This window comes from Nelumbo nucifera, chromosome 5 (assembly GCF_055504915.1).
Source record: "Nelumbo nucifera cultivar China Antique chromosome 5, China Antique-T2T, whole genome shotgun sequence".
Taxonomy (NCBI): domain Eukaryota; kingdom Viridiplantae; phylum Streptophyta; class Magnoliopsida; order Proteales; family Nelumbonaceae; genus Nelumbo; species Nelumbo nucifera.
Window position 1 is genome coordinate 14,823,771 of NC_142653.1, and position 16,385 is coordinate 14,840,155.

Sequence of the window (16,385 nt, forward strand, 5' to 3'; positions counted from 1 at the left end):
TTGGAGAGCTGGAGATTCACAAAAAGGAGCAGGGAGTGGAGGAGAAGAATTCCAATGAATCCATTTTAAATAGCAAGGAAGAAAAGGGAGGATTGGTGGAGGTTGAGGAATTAGCTGCAAGAGATGTAAGAAGTGGCAAGAGTTTTGGTCAATTCTTTTGGGGCAAAGAAGAATTTGCTAGACGGACTTTTGAAGCGTTTGAAAGGAGCAAGAGGGAGGGGAGTTTAAAGAAGGGTTAGTAGGGGAAGGAGCAGAGGAATGGAACAAGGAAGGAGATGGGCAGGAAGAAGTGTTTGAAGGAGAAGATTAAGGTATGGGCGAGCTAGCAGAGGGTTTTGTGAAGCTGTGGACCTAGAGTTTCAAGAAGAAGATTTTATTTCAGGAAGAGTTATGGAGAGTGTTTTTTTTCCCTTTAGTTTGATCCAATTGTGTTGTGTTTGGATAGTGTTTTTTGGGTGTTGCTTCATCACCTGCAGATGTTTGTATTAAGTTTTGGAAGCCTTTATATTTGCCACCATATTATTAGATACATGTTCAATTTCTCCACTTTGAGATCAAAATGAAGTACATTCAAGGCTGTTTATTCAGTACATTCAAGCCTGACTTGAGGTTTCTTACAATTTTCAATAATTGCCAGACCTTGTTAAGATATCACTATCATCCTCTAAGAAGCCAACATTGTCAGGTGTTTGTGGTTGCGAGGTGGAGATAACAAAACGAAATTATTCCATAAAATGGCTAGTGCAAGAAGGAGATAAAATACATTAAAAAAATTGGAAAGTCAGGGGGTGGAAAGGAGGAAAGACAAATTAAAATACGTATAGTGAAGTACTATAAAAATTTGTACAAGGAAGAATGGAGATTCAGGCCCATGTTAGAAGGGTTTCAATTAGAATCCCTCTCAGCAGAGCAATCCAGAGAGTTGGAGAAGCCATTGACAGAGGAAGAAGTGTGGAAGTGATAAAGGGATGTAAGGGAGATAAGGCACCGGGACCTGATGATTTACTCTGCTTTTTTACAAGAAATGTTGGGAAATTGTGAAGCAAGATGTTCTAAAAAGAAGCTTAAACCACACGCTCATCACTCTAATCCCAAAGAAAGGGGCATTAAAGCTGTCTGATTTCAAACCTATTAGCCTTGTCAGCAGCTTATATAAGATATTAGCCGAACTCTTGGCTAACAGTGGCTAAAGTGATCTCAAAACTGATTTCTGAATCTCAAGGTGCATTCATGGGGGAAGGCTGTTAGTAGATGGGGTTCTCATAGCTAACGAAGTGATAGATTCGAGAAGTGGGCTTGTGGGATTGTTGTGTAAGGTGGATATGGAGAAGGCTTATGATCACATAAATTGGAATTTCTTGGATAAAAGTGTGTTTATCTTCTTCTTCTTCTTTCTCAGTTCTTGTGAATGGGAGTTCATGTGGGATGTTTAGAAGAACTAGGGGCTTAGGACAAGGGGATCCACTTTCTCTCCTCTTGTTTATTTGCGTGACTGAAGTCCTATATAGGATGGTAGAGAGAGCACGGATGGGAGGACTTTTAGGAGGATTTGATGTAGGTAGTGGAGAAGATAACACTACTGCTAGTTGCAGATGACACCCTTTTCTTCTGTGATGCATCCTGGGAACAAATTTGGAATGTGAAGGCAGTCTTAAGATGGTTCAAGGTGGTAACAGGTTTGCATATTAACATCCTGAAGAGTGAAAATAATGGCTGTTGGGGAGGTGACAAATTTGGAAGACTGGGCAGAAGATTGGGGATGTAAAGTTGGTAAACTCCCATCTAAAATATTTGGGCATGCCTTTGGAGGAAACTGTAAATCCAAATCCATTTGGGAGCCTTTCTTGGAGAAGGTGAACAGAAAATTAGCATCGTGGAAGACCAAATACTTGTCCAAAGGGGGCAAAGTCACTTTAATTAAAAGTGTGCTGTACTCCCTCCCTGTGTTCCACCTATCTCTATTCCCAATCCCAGCTAAGTGGTCTGCAGGGTTGGAAAAAAAAAAGATAAGGGACTTTTTGTGGAGGGGACGGAAGGAGGAATCAAAATGTCACTTGGTAAACTGAAAGAAAATGTGCTGCTCTAAAGCTAATGGGGGTCTAGGAATCAGATCAGTGAAAGATGTAAACACTGCATTGCTTGGAAAATGGTTGAGATTTAATGAGCAGTTAGATAGCCTGTGAATTGTAGCCAAGTATGGGTCTAGTAGCAGGGTGTGGGAAACAGAAGAGGTTAGATCATCCTATGGATGCTCAAATTGATAGGCAATTCAGAAAATACAACCTCAGTTTTGAAGGGCATAAAATATAAAGTGAGAAATGGTCAGACTCCGGAGGGTTTCTCTTTTGGAAGGATCACTGGTGTGAAGGTCTTTTGATGTCCATATTTCCTTATCTGTTTGAGATAGCTACAAATAAGATTGCAACTATAGCTGAATATTTGGAAAGACAGAGAGGATATTGCTTGTGGAACCCCCAATTCAGGAGGTACTTAAACGATTGGGAGGTGACTTCTCTAATCAGCTTGCTCCAGATTTTATACGACTCAGAGACGACTGGTGTAGGGGAAGATAAAATAAATTGGATATTTGAGAAATCGGGTTGTTTTTCTGTAATTATTTTTTGGAAAAGGTGAGGTTATTTTATTAGAAATCTTAAAGATACAAACGGAAACCTGCCAAGGACAGGGCAGGACTGGGGTCACCCCCCATTACAAGCACCAAGTCGACTGAGAACTCAACAATTGAAAAACATTTAAATGTTTGAATTCTGAAGTGACAGAAATCCAGGACATCAATTTGCTGACTACCGCCTGCCCTATCTCCTCTGGACTTTTCACTTTTTGATTGAAGATTCTGTTGTTTCTCTCAGACCAAATGGCCGAGAGAACTGCAGCAGGGATAGTACTCCAGATTAGCCTCCCCTTTTTCTTCAGATTGCTGATCTTTCAGCTGCAGAGCAAATCCTTTATAGATTTTGGCATGACCCAACAAATCCCCACAGCCTGTAAGAAAAGGTCCCACACCTGGGCAGCAATAGGACAGTGAATGCAAAGGTGATCAGTAGTTTCTGAGTGTGATTCACAAAGAGCACAAGAGTCATCAGAAATCTGCAAGCCTCTTCTTTCTAGGTTGGTTCTGGTCAGGGCCGACAGGCATTTATTTAAAGCCATAATCCAGACAAGGAAGTTCGCTTTTGAGGGACAGATTGAGTTCCAAATCTGCTTAGATGGAAAAGCCCCCAATGCAGCTCTGCTACTGAGTTTACTGGTCATTGATTTTACTGAGAAGCTACCCTGTTTAGACCAATTCCATGTCCACTGATCCTGATTGCAGTCAATACTCTGAGCTTGTAAAGTTTCCAACAATCTCATAACTTCTTCCAATTCCCAATCAAAAAGACTTCTTCTGAACTGTGGAGCCCAGGTCACCTCATTTCCCGAGAAGGTGTAAGAGCCAGCAATCGAAGCATTCTGATTGATGGCACATTGATAAAGAAGAGGAAAACCTTCAGCCAAAGGGTAATCCAAGCACCAAGAATCCTTCCAGAATCTGATTCTGTCTCCTCTGCCTACTTTGAAGCTTAAACCCTCTCTAAACATGGGAAAGCATTTCATTATGCATTTCCATAAAGAACGGCCCCAATTAGGAAGTGGATCTCTAGATCTCCAGTTTCCCCACTCTACCCCAAACTTGGCGGCTATCAGGTTTCTCCACCAAGCTCCCCTTTCTGTGGCATATCTCCATATCCATTTACTAAGAAGAGCCAAATTAGTCACCTTAATTTTCCTTAAACCCAGTCCCCCTTCTTCCATGGGAAGACAGATTTGCTCCCAGTTGACAAGATGGATCTTCTTTTCTTCCTCCCAACCCCTCCACAAGAAATTCCTTTGAAGAGTCTCCAATCTCTTTGCCACTTTTGCTGGGACAGGGAAAAGAGAAAGGAAATAAGTAGGAAGATTTGAAAGGGTACTTTTTAAAAGGGTTCTCTTCCTCCAAAAGGCAGATATTTTGCCTTCCAAGAGGAAAGCTTTTTCTCCAATCTTTCAATTACTGGATCCCATATAGCTGAAGAAGAACATTTTGCTCTCAAGGGCAACCCCAAGTATTTCACAGGAAGATGCTCCACCCGACAAGCATCAATGGAGGATACCACTTCTTTTCCAAGTGATATATGGATCAAAGTTGTACCATCTAAACTGGCCTTCTTTGTATGGTGAGCAGTGCTGGACAAGATCCTAACCAAAGAGAATCTAGTCAGAAGAGGCTTAGAGGTGGCAGATTTGGCTTGTCCTTTATGCAATGGAAATGTGGAGTCATCTAGCCATTTGCTTATTCACTGTGAGTTTACAAACTGGATTTGGTTAAGACTGTTAGGTCTGTTTGGTGTCAAGCTGTATTTCCCAGCTGATGTGAAGGAATTCATAGAGGCATAGTGTCTAGAAGGATTAAGTAGGGCCGGAAAGGTAGCATGGAGCATACTCCCCTTAGCAGTTTTCTGGGCTGTGTGGTGTGAAAGAAACAGGAGAACATTTGAAAGGAATCAGACCTCAAAGGAAGTAATCTTAAGTAAAATACTGGAGATGGCTCATTCATGGTCGGCAGTTCACCCTTTATTTAGAAATAGACATTCTAGTTCTTTTTTTTTATTTTGATTTCCTTTTTGTAAGGAATGGTTAGTTTTAGGGCTGTTCATAAGAAGACCCAACCTGACCAAACCGACCAAACCGACCAACCTGGATCAACCCAACCCGAGTCGGCCGGGTTTTCTTCAGCACCGGTCGGTTTCGAGTTGTAAAAAATCATAAACCGACCCGAACCGAACCGACTTAGTAGTTAGTTCCTAGTTGCAACCCAAACTTGCACCACACAGGCATATGGGGGGTGCTCCTGCTTCACAAAGTTATTGGCCTGTTTTCTCTTAATTTATGTGCTTTCCTTGCTGGATGATGTTGCTTGCTACTTCTTTGACGCCCAATCTACCAATTTATTACCATGGTTGAACTTAGAGCCGAAACCGACCCAAACTGACCCAACCCGACTCAAACCAACCAGGTCGGTTTTGATTAACACAGGGTCGGTTTCGGTTTCAATTTCAGGTAACCCGACCAGGTCGGGTCGGTTGGAAAAATCTCAGTAAACCGACCCAACCCGACCCGTGAACAGCCCTAGTTAGTTTTGTTCTGGAATTATATATCCTCTGTTCAGTCCCTCATTGTATTTTGTCATTTTGTTTTTAATGAAATACTTTACCTTACAGTTTCAAAAAATAAATAAATATGGTTTGCCAAACTATCATTATTTTATTAGTTTTCAAATTTATTGTTAATAAAAGAAACACATCAATTGAATATTCTATGTTCATAATGGTGAATCTAACAGTGCCAAAAGAAATAGAGAATCTAATCATTGAGCCTAAGCTGAGATCCTATTTATTATGTTGGTATTAGAAAACTACATTGAAATATCAAAAAAGAAAGCAGAAGAATAAGTGGACATGACCATGAGATCCAAGTAGTCAACCATAATACTGTAACGAAAAAGGGAAAAAAAAAAACAAGACCCATAAATTATTATCCCAGGAGGGCTAAATGGCATCACATTCTGACCTGAATCAAGGACAAAATTTTTGCTCTGGATTCCCCATAACCCAGGGCTATGGAGCCAAAGTAGACCATCAATATCCATGTTATAAGATTTGAATCTTCAACCATGATCCGGAATTCTGGATTCCCTAATAGAACATCTATCAAAGTTAAACATTGTGATGCAGATCCAGCCCAGAACCCCAAGCCCAGTTCAACTGGGCAACCTTACCTTCTCCTGGGGCCTAGCTCTTCTATTCAGGGCCACTCCCATCACTTAAGGCGAATGGACTTCTCACTTAGCCCAGAGTTAATGCTGCAAGTCGAAATTAGAAGATGCCAACAAAAGGATTATTCTAGAAGATGCTCAAGGATATATTGCATTTTTCTCTCTCCCTCTATCTCTCTCCCCGGACCCTCCTCCTCAGGAATCACATTGAATGAAACTATGTACCAGATCTAAGTTTATTGTGCATCATAGTCTTTCCATGAAATAATTTATTTTTCTATGCCAAAATCTAGTTACAGTTCTAGTTCTCACTTTGGATGACTATATTTGTATACAAGGTTTTAGCAACTCCAACAAACAAATGGTGAAAATTGAAAAACATATACCCAATGGTAGGGATATTATTAATTGACCTTCCATTTCTTAAGACCTGGCCTGTGAACCAATTGAGGGAGCTCAGAAGAGACATCAAGAAGTTCAACAGATCCCCCACACCTCCGCAAAACCTGGATAAATGAGAAAAATGTCAAATGAATGTTGGAAATAGCATTTAAGTGAGTAAAAAGAAACTCCAGTAGCTGTCAACAATAAAAATGTGTATCATAGAGGTAGAAATATGACTGGAAGTGGATCACCAAATGTCCAAGAAAAAGGTTTGATGCTAGTTTCTAGCGGCTGAAAAATTCCATTCTTACATCTCTAACATACCTCAGCAACCACAGCCTCATTCTCGACTGGATTCATCGAGCAGGTTGAGTAAACCATTCTACCACCAACTTTAAGCAATGCTAAACCTGCAATATAGATAACCCTTAAATATTCAGAGTTAGATCATCCAGGGGAGAATTAGTTAGAGTCTGACTATAAATTAGGTTTTCCCTTTTATGAATAACATGACTTGTAAAGAGATGGGAAACAAAGCTGCTTTTAAACCAGTAAGGCAGAAAGCATTAAAGTGCACACCAAAAGGATGGAAAAACCAATGTAGTTAAGGCAGCCAGGACATACTGGAATGGCACGGCGAGTAGATTTCTAGGCAAATTATATATCTTGTAATACATAATTAAACACGAGTATTATGCAATTACAGTTTACACATAATCTAGATGCCTGAAAGTACAATGCACATTCCTCAGACCACGAGATGCCTTTTGTGTCTATATAATTATATGCATTTGTATGCATGCTTGTATATAGCATATTTAAAGCTATTTTAAGGAAATATCTAATATTTAGAACCTCTTAATAGTTACTAAAATTCCTAGCATACTGAACTCATTTGGTTATGTGATCATTTGTTCCTTTGTACATAAAAAAAATATGCTCCTACTATGCATTTTTTTATACTTCTCATTTTTAGTCTAATTGTTTCTTAAAAAATCAATAAGATGAGCTTAAGCCTCACCACTTCAGGCTTACGCTACATGCCTCTAAAGGTCCTGGCAGCTCACCACATGTGTCTTCCAAAACATTGATCACTACTTATCTGCCCCAACTTCCAAGTAAAGTGTTTATATCCATACACCAACCTATTTGGTCATGTAAGCAGCAAGCCAGTAAGAATCCAAAATTCCTAGTCAGTCACCTGGTCAATGCCATGGCTTTGCATTTTAAATTTTTTAAATACACTGACAAAAACCAATAGATGAAAGAGAGGGTAACTTAAGAGTCTGAAAAACCAAATTACACTAGTAAAGCATAACCCAATATGATACAGATACCTAAATCCTAGGAAGGATTCAAGAGGTTTTTTTTTGAAAAAAAAAAGGTAAAGTAAATTTTATTCAAGATGATTAGTGACATACCATTCCTTATGGTTCAATTTTTAGTGTAAATTCTGTATCCAATGCCATGTCCTTGCTGTATCCAGGTAACGTAGCATGCAGCTAGCAGCTGATGGACATACCTCCTTGAGTGTATAAAAAAATATAATATTAAAAAATGTTATAGCATCTGAAACGCTTGCAATAGAGGGTGTAGGGAAGTGTGTCTTAGATTAGGAGGCCCCAAGCCCCAGGATGCATAACTAAGATCTCTTCACCATTTCTTTAATCATGGTGTGTCAGCCATATTGTTCGTACTTGTCTCCTTAAGTTGAATCTTTTTGAGTGTGGTTTTTTTTTTTGAGGAAAAGTTAACACTCCTCAAAACCAAAATGACCCCCCAATCATTTACATAGACAAAGATGAACCACTATACAAGGAATCTCTGCCCATCCTAGATTTTGCTAGAGCATCTGCCACACTATTAAACACTCTAGGAATCCACCTAGAATGACAATCCACATGTGAAGTAATTTCCTTGATCTAATTGAATAGGCAGTTGAATCTCCAAGGGCCATCCTTCAAATTATTCATTCAGCTGATGTCAATTCTAGAGTCATGTTCCAACACCACTAAAGAGAGATTAAGAGCCAAATCTATGGTGGGCATGGATTTACATCTTTTTCCATTAATAGAGATGCATCAAAAGGAAAATGTAAAAACAGCTTATTTCAATCAGAGATGCATCAAGAGAACTACCAATTTCATGCAAATTTAATGCATTAATATGGAAGACTGAGGGAAGTGTCTTCACAAACAGCATTTAATATATGAAAATTTCCTTTTTATGAATAACATAAAAGTCTACTCATAAATAATAAAAAGAGGTATAAAGAAATTTTCAGGTCCAAAAAACACAAATAATCAGACGAAACAAGTAAAAAGGAGCTCCTGGTAGGGGATCTCAACAACCACCACCTAGGCACAGCAATAGTAAGAACAGAAACCCAGTACAATACAGAAACCCCTACTCCCAAAGGACACTCTGCCTCAGCAGTAAATCTCCCTCATATCCATTCAGCCCTAGCCAAAGCATGAGCGAGAGAGATAGCTGATTCTTGATGCATATCTCAAGCAGATGTTCACTCTGAATGCAAAATGAATTTGGCCTATCCAAATGCCTACTTTTTTTGAAGATAAAAATAAATTCAATAGAAACAAAAAAAAAAGAGTATAATAGGAAGGTGATTGGAAATCACCCGAGAGAAGAAAGCAACAGACCAACAACAACCAACTTACACTCAACCGGGAAAATAACTAAGCAACAAACACTCAGATAGACAAAGCAAAAGCACAAAATCCTCCCTAACTCAAAAACACATCAGTCTCCCCCTTCAAATGCTTCATCCCACCTGTCTCCTTCCTCGTTCCATGCCTCTCCTCCTTCCCCTACATAACACTTCTTCATCCTTTCTTCTTTGTTGTTCTTCTCAAACACTTCAAACGCATTCCCTGCGAACACCTTTCCACCCCAGAGGAACAGACCTAGGCTCTTGCCAACCCTAACATTCCTATCAGCCAAATTCACAAAATCCACTTTTCCTCCCTCCCCCTTACCACCTATAGGAAATTCAACATCACTCTGTTCCACAATGCATGCTCCTTCCTTATCTTCTTCCTCCAATCCCATATGGAACTCAACAGCCTTCTCTAAAACTTCAGACACCTGTGCCTCAAATGCCTACTTATCATTTGGATTCTATTAATGCAACCATTGTCAAGGAGGGATGACTTCATAACTACATCTTAGCTGCCTACTTAGCTTTATTTCCCACATTGGTGTAACAAACAGCGGTTCCTATCACATATCACATACCAACTTCAATAACCTTGAAAAGAGTGTTATGTGAGGGGTGTGGTGGGAGAGAGAGAGAGAGAGAGAGATTCCTCCCAGCCCTGGACACATTGCAGACAAGAAAGCACAGAGCATTTAAACAACACAAGTCCAGAAAAGAACAACAAAAAATAAGGAACTTCTAGCACTCAAAGTTCTCCATGAACTGTACCACGCATGGCTATCAGCACTTGGAGGCGATGGAGCCCATTACCCATTCCTGCATTCCTGAATACAAGAATTAGAATGATTCAGTTAGACAGGACAAGCAACTAATGAAGTACAAGATGAAAACATAACTACCATTTCCTCCAAATATCAGGGGCTTTGCGAAGAGTGCCATCTCCACTACATGGAACATCACATAAAACACGATCAAATAGGAGTTTATTAATCTTTGGATCCTTATTGTTTCCCAAATCAGATGCATCTATGCAATTTTTGTCTAGATGACAGCCAGGAAAGTGTTGGGCTTCATGATTTGTAACTATCAAGTTGGCACTACACATTCTTTTTGTCTGGTGGATGAGAAGATTACATCTTTGGACATCCACATCATTTGCTATAACCTGGACCAAGGAAAACAAAGAAGGCAATCATGATTACATATCCAAAACAATAGTAATTATCAGGATGAAAAAAAGTATTTATAACAATGTAAACAAAGAAAAAAATCTTGTAGTAAATAAAAAAAGGTTGGTACTCGTCTAAATTTCAAACATAGAAAAACCAATTGGATTAGACATAATTAAAAAAAAATAATAGAAGAAAGAAATAAAACCATTCCATCAGGAAGTGATCCAGGTTTTGTTGATTGGTGTATCATCTCAAGTAATTGGAATGTTTTTGAACCAGGAGCTGCACACACTGCATAAGCAAAGGAAACAGTCAAACAAGTAAAATCAATGTTTCAAGTAATTAATCAGTCAGCACAGCAACAAACCACAAAGATATACCATCATAAAGATCAGTACTCAATTAAACATTAACAGGAGGATAATTTCTCAACTTTCCATTATTGAAGTGAAGGAGGTGCTAAATAAGATGAATAAGGGAAAGTCATTAGGACCTGATGGTATTCCAATAGGAAAGGCATGGAAGAGGTAGGCTTATCATGGCTAACTAAACTATTTAATAAGATAATGAAAGAAAAGAAGATGCCTGATCAATAGAGAAAGAGCAGAATGGTGCCTATATTTATGAACAGAGGGCAGCCTTGAAGTTGTAATAACTATCGTAGGGTTAGACTCATAAGCCACATTATGAAACTTCGAGAGAATAATTGAGCAAAGGTTACAACATGAAAAAAGTATATTAGGAAACCTATTTGGCTTTATATAGTGTTCGTTGATCTAGAAAAAGCATATCATAGGAGCCCCTAGAGGATAAAGGATAATATGTCTTGGAAAAGAGAGGGGTTCCAAATAGATATGTAGACCTATTTAAGAATATATATGAGGGTGAAACAACCAATGTGGGAAAACCTATGGGAGATACATCAGATTTTACTGTTATAACGGATCTTCACCAAGGTTCAACATTTAGCTCTTATTTATTTGCACTAATCATAGATGAATTGACCAAACATATTCAGAAGGAGGTTCCATGGTGATTGTTGCTTGCTGATGACATTGTTTAAATCAATGAAACTAACGAAGGATTAAATGCAAAATTAAGTTTATTGACAAACAGATTAGAGCAATTATAGGAGTCCAAATCAGGGAATACTTAGGATTGGAGACCAAGAGATAACTCAATGTGATTTCCATTACCTCGATTCAATAGTTCATAACAAGGGAAAGATTGAAGAGAATGTTGCCCATAGAGTAGGATGGGGCAAAGTGAAGGGTGCATCTAGAGTCATGTGATAGGAAAATATTACTTGGGTTAAAACGAAAATTCTACAAAACAGTTGTAAGACCAACAATCTTATATGGAAAAGAGTATTCAGCAGTCAAGAAACAAGTCCAGAGATTGAGTGTGGCAGAAATGCATATGCAGAGATGGATGAGTCGAAAAACTAGAAAGGATTGGGTCAAAAAGGAAGTCATTTAAAAGAATCTAGGAGTAGCTCCAATAGGTGATAAAATGAGAGAAAGTAGACTAAGATGATTCGGTCACATGCATAGAAGACCATCTACAGCACCTGTAAAAAGAAACAATCTATTGCAAGCTGAAGGGGCTCGGAGGGCTAGAGGCAGACCTAAAAGGACATGGGTTGAAGTAATAATTTGAGAGCTCATAATTTAACAATGGAAATGGCACTAAACAGAATGGAATGGAAAAACAGGATTAACATAGCTAACCACCCCATACGGAAGGGATAAGGCCTAGATGATGATCATCATCATGTTTGTTCATGCACAAAAGCTATGAACAAACAGCTCTGCCAATACAACATGCTATCAGACCTAGAGTGGTTGTCAACTTACTTAATCAGGGGAGAAAGGCCTTTCCAAGGACCACATCATACAGACCAGCACCATCTAACCACATTAACTGAATCCCCTTCAATGGAAAAGGAAGAAACCTGGGCATTCTTACAAATGCCAGCACCCATAAGCAGGGTCATCACCTCCCCTTCTGAAGAATTTGCATCTTAGTGGGGCCAATAAAGGCCTCCATGTAATGCAAAATACAGCTGTTCCTTTGTCACTGTTATTTACCACAGCAAGGCTTTCACTACCAGTTAGAAGAGTATTTTGAAACCACATATGAACTAAAACTTTGCTAATAATTCAAAGCCTCCTTTGGTATCAAAGATTTTCTGAAATGTACAGCTAATGGTGTACAGGAAAATCATCTTCGTTCCTTAATCATCAATATCTGCTTTTGAACTTCATAAAGAGAAACTCTAATAAAATAAGTTGGTTGAATCAGCAATCGAAACTTACTATCAAGAACGAAATGATCTGGATGCGCATCTAAGAACAACGGAGGTACCTGCATCACCAGAAACAAAAGAAAATAAATGAATATTTTATTCACAAGGCAATAGAACATAAATTGAACCCCTGGATCATAGACTTCAAAGAGATAGAATAATTAAAAAGGCAGAACAAGAATAATAAATTGAATTTTCCCACCATGCTAACGGCCTCTTGTCGTGTAATGTTTCCAATTTCATTTTCTTGCTTTAAGAATTCATGGAACCTGAAATTCACTGCATCAGAAATACTGAAACAAGACAAACACCTGGCCAGCTATTGAGCAACTCAAAAGAGTTGTTTTTCTATATGAAAATATGAAGGATTACTAAATAATAGTAACAGCTCTACATCAAAGTGAAGGATAGTTGGAACTGTAAAGAAAGTACTCTCAATATGTAAATTTTTAAGTGTACATACATCTTTGAGTATGCAGACAGAACCTGTACATGGGCTTGGGGACCCACACCATCATTGTACATCAAAAGCTACGTGAATGATGAACAAGATTCATATTTAGGAAAGCTAAGATCCAGGAGATATTATATAAGCAAATAAAGATGATAATACACCTCCATAATATATACTTCTATAACCATACTGGAAAGTACTCTCCCTAACAACTGGAGCATGACAATCACAAAGTAAAAATGAAATGAGTGGAGGAAAAATGGATTGGTTGATAACAGTCCAACTCTCTGACAGTAAACTAATCAAATTTTAGCTGTCTATTTATGTTCTGTTTATAGTGCAAATCCAAATGGACAAGTAAATTATCATATAAGGTAGCAGTTACCTCTCAAGGGTCTGGTTTTTCCTTAGCTGCATACGGGAAAAATTTAAATGCCAAGCAAGGTTCTCGGGATACCAAGGCAATGGTCTAATTGCCTCCACTTCTCCTTCATCAGTCACCTATGAATAATGTATGGGAGTGAAATGTGAATGTAAAGAGAAAAAAGCATCCAATGGAAGCATTGCAGCAATATGGTGAGCCATCAAATTACAACTATGGGAATAAATGTTTGGGATTAACCAACCTCAGAAGCAAGAGATTTCATAAAGTCATTCTCTAACTGAGACCTGATGTCCTCAAAAAACTGGGTACTGCAAATCCAGAAAACAAACTACTGAAATTTTTAATTAAAGATATATAAAAATAGTAATATGAGGAGATTCAGTAAACTAATTTAAATAAAAACTCTTAAGCTTGAGCAAGGGAACTAGACTACTTGGCAAGTAAAATGGAATTCATAAAATAAATCACTGATCATGGTAACGGTCTTCTTTCTCCTCTCTAAGTGAGACTAGAACAAATTACGCATTGCATATTCTCTGATACAGTGGTGTTGTCTCCATCAAATAGGTAACACAACAAATGAATTGTCCATAATGGATGAAATCGGTTGTGTAAAGCCATGACGAAGAGGCATATTAGGTTCTCATAATGAAACTATGGGAGTAATGCATTTGTTCATGTAACATATGATGCTAACAAATCTTACATTAAAAACTCCAATAAACTACCTTCTATCTCAAACCAGAAAATTCGTTCAAGGAAATAGAGGAGTTTTCCATATGATAAGTCACCTTGTCATTCTTTGTCATCATTTAACTTCACATGAAAAGAAAAATAACCTAAAATTTGGCAGTCCCTGTACCTCAAAGATTATTTTTTTGAAGACAAATAAAGAAAAAAAAAAAAGACTTCATTGCTAAATATAAAAGGCAAATACAACTTAACCAGGTGACAAGGGGTCACCCCTACCAATAAAAACTGCAACAATACAAGGAAAAACAAACATCAAGCTTCAAAGAACAAAAGCAAAGACACCAAAACTCCATTTAAGAATTCAGAGTACATAAAAAATCAGCACCAAAGTCTTCTTTCTTTAGTCCTTGAAATTCTGGAAGCAGCAGCACCCATCCAATAACTGAAGAACTAATCATCGCCACAATCTCTTCCATCCTTTTCTTTTTATTCTCAAAAATCTTTCTATTTCTCTCCCTCCATACCTCCCAACACACAACAAAGGGGATACAGCTACATAGAATTTTGACCTTACGACCACCCTGAATTCTTGGCCAACAACCAAAAATTTCGGCTGAATCTGATATTGACCACATGTCCACCTTAAACATCTTGAAGAAATAGGACCAAAATGGGTTTATAAAACTGCATTGAAACAACAGATGGATAATATTTTCCTCTCTGGCCAGACACAGCAGACATCTACTTGGAAACTGAAATCCTCTGTTTTTCAAAATGTCCTGTGTTAAGATACAGCCTTTTGGCTATCAGCCAGGAAAAGGCTTCCACGGGGCACTGGTTTCCCCCACACACCCCAAATTTAATCAGCCTCCACCTGATTTGTAATCAATATAGAATACATCGACTTGACTGTAAACTTCCCATCCTTGCATTCTTTCCACCACCTGATGACTGCAGATGAGGGATTAATCTTCATTGACTGAAGTTTTGTCAGAAATTCCAACTTCCAAGCACTCCTCCATCTCCCAATGGAATAGAGGCCTTCTAAAATTTGGAGTCCAAACCACAGAAACATTAATTATTTCATAACAATCAGAAATAGGCACTCCCTTCTTACAAAAATTGTATATTCTTGGGCATATCTCACAGAACTTCCCAACTCCCGACCAATCCTCCTCCAAAAACCTTATGCTAGACCCACTCCCGACCTTCTAAGAATAAAAAGGAACCATCAAAGGGTTGAAACTCATTATCCCTCTCTAAGAAACTAGTCACTTTGTAAACATGATATGCTCAGACATGAAAGAAAAAATGTTTAATAAAAATGAAGCAAGTACTTGAAGGATTCCAGGTCATAGTACTTGAAGAAATTGTATTTTAACAATTGTTCGAATCTCTTTTTTTTTATTTTACCTTGAATTTATTCTGAAGGCAGCCGGCAATGGCTTTCGAAGCACCTTCATAAAAATATCCCATTCTTCCTCAGGAACTATCTCTTGCTCCTACAATCCAAAGTAATTCGTCAACGTTTCAAACAAGAAGAAAAGAAAAACATCTCAAAAACATACAGTCAAAAGTCTAGTAAGAAAGAAAGCATTTTCTTCCTATGTTTCTTTTTCACTAGTTGCATCATGCATGGGTCAAAAATAAAAATAAAAGTGAAACAAATCAGAGATCGAAAGGGAGAAGAAAAGAGAGAAATACTTTGTAGTATTCATTGAAGGCGATGTTTTCAGTAGCAAAGGGCTCCCAAGTAGAGTTATCGGAGGGAGGATTATCTGATTTGCTCCGCTTCCAAACATTCTCTCTGTGCTGCTTGAAATGCCTTCTCTGGGTCCTACCTCGCTTGTTCCCACCTCTTCCCCCGCCCATACTTGCTGCTGCCACCGATCAGTGCTTACGGCGCCACACTGCCACTGACTGAGAGATGGAGCGCGAAATGTAGAGAGAGAGAGAGAGAGAGAGGAGATGGAATTGGGAGGCGGGATGCGTTCCCACTTTTATTCGTGAGCCCGTAATGGGGGTTTATGGCTCTATGCACGTCTACTGGGTTTCGCTGCTCTTCCTCATCGTGATTGGTCTTCCTCTATGGGCGGGCGGGCGGGCGCTACGTTATGGTTTTGAGTCTTTTGCAAAAAAAAAAGGAAAAAAAGGCCGGGCCGGGCTTACTGGCTTAGCAGTTAGCACCTATGATAAGGGCTACAGCCCGGAACGCGACCCTTTATCCTACGATTCACTTTCGACAGCCTAGTGAGTAGTGATTCACTCCAACTCTCCAAACAATGTACCTCATTGACATTGAGCTCTCACAGAGGTCCTTTGCCATTCGGCCCATTCCCACAGAGCGAAACATCGGACATCCCTTCTGGAACTAGAACAAGTGCAAAATAATGGATCTCCTAGTCTCCCTCCTTCAGCAGCTCACCAGTGGACCACTTTCGAGTTTTGACGTAGACAAACGGACTGGTATGGGCCCCGTTCACAGTCCTATCTACCGTGT

The 16,385-nt window shown here is 38.9% G+C and overlaps 1 protein-coding gene across 1 annotated transcript in view; it reads right to left on the minus strand.

Moving 5' to 3' along the window:
- LOC104604502 (uncharacterized) overlaps nt 1–16,269 on the minus strand; it is a 37,545-nt gene extending 21,276 nt beyond the window's left edge. Inside the window, exons 1-11 of the mRNA XM_010268871.3 lie at nt 15,590–16,269; nt 15,299–15,387; nt 13,434–13,500; nt 13,193–13,308; nt 12,556–12,622; nt 12,364–12,412; nt 10,251–10,336; nt 9,773–10,038; nt 9,642–9,697; nt 6,521–6,606; nt 6,226–6,318 (exon numbers count right to left, since the gene is read on the minus strand). Coding sequence (XP_010267173.1) covers nt 6,226–6,318; nt 6,521–6,606; nt 9,642–9,697; nt 9,773–10,038; nt 10,251–10,336; nt 12,364–12,412; nt 12,556–12,622; nt 13,193–13,308; nt 13,434–13,500; nt 15,299–15,387; nt 15,590–15,757 — 1,143 coding nt within the window. The 5' untranslated portion in view covers nt 15,758–16,269. The remainder of the gene's footprint in view (nt 1–6,225; nt 6,319–6,520; nt 6,607–9,641; nt 9,698–9,772; nt 10,039–10,250; nt 10,337–12,363; nt 12,413–12,555; nt 12,623–13,192; nt 13,309–13,433; nt 13,501–15,298; nt 15,388–15,589) is intronic.
- Nucleotides 16,270–16,385: the final 116 nt, after the last annotated feature.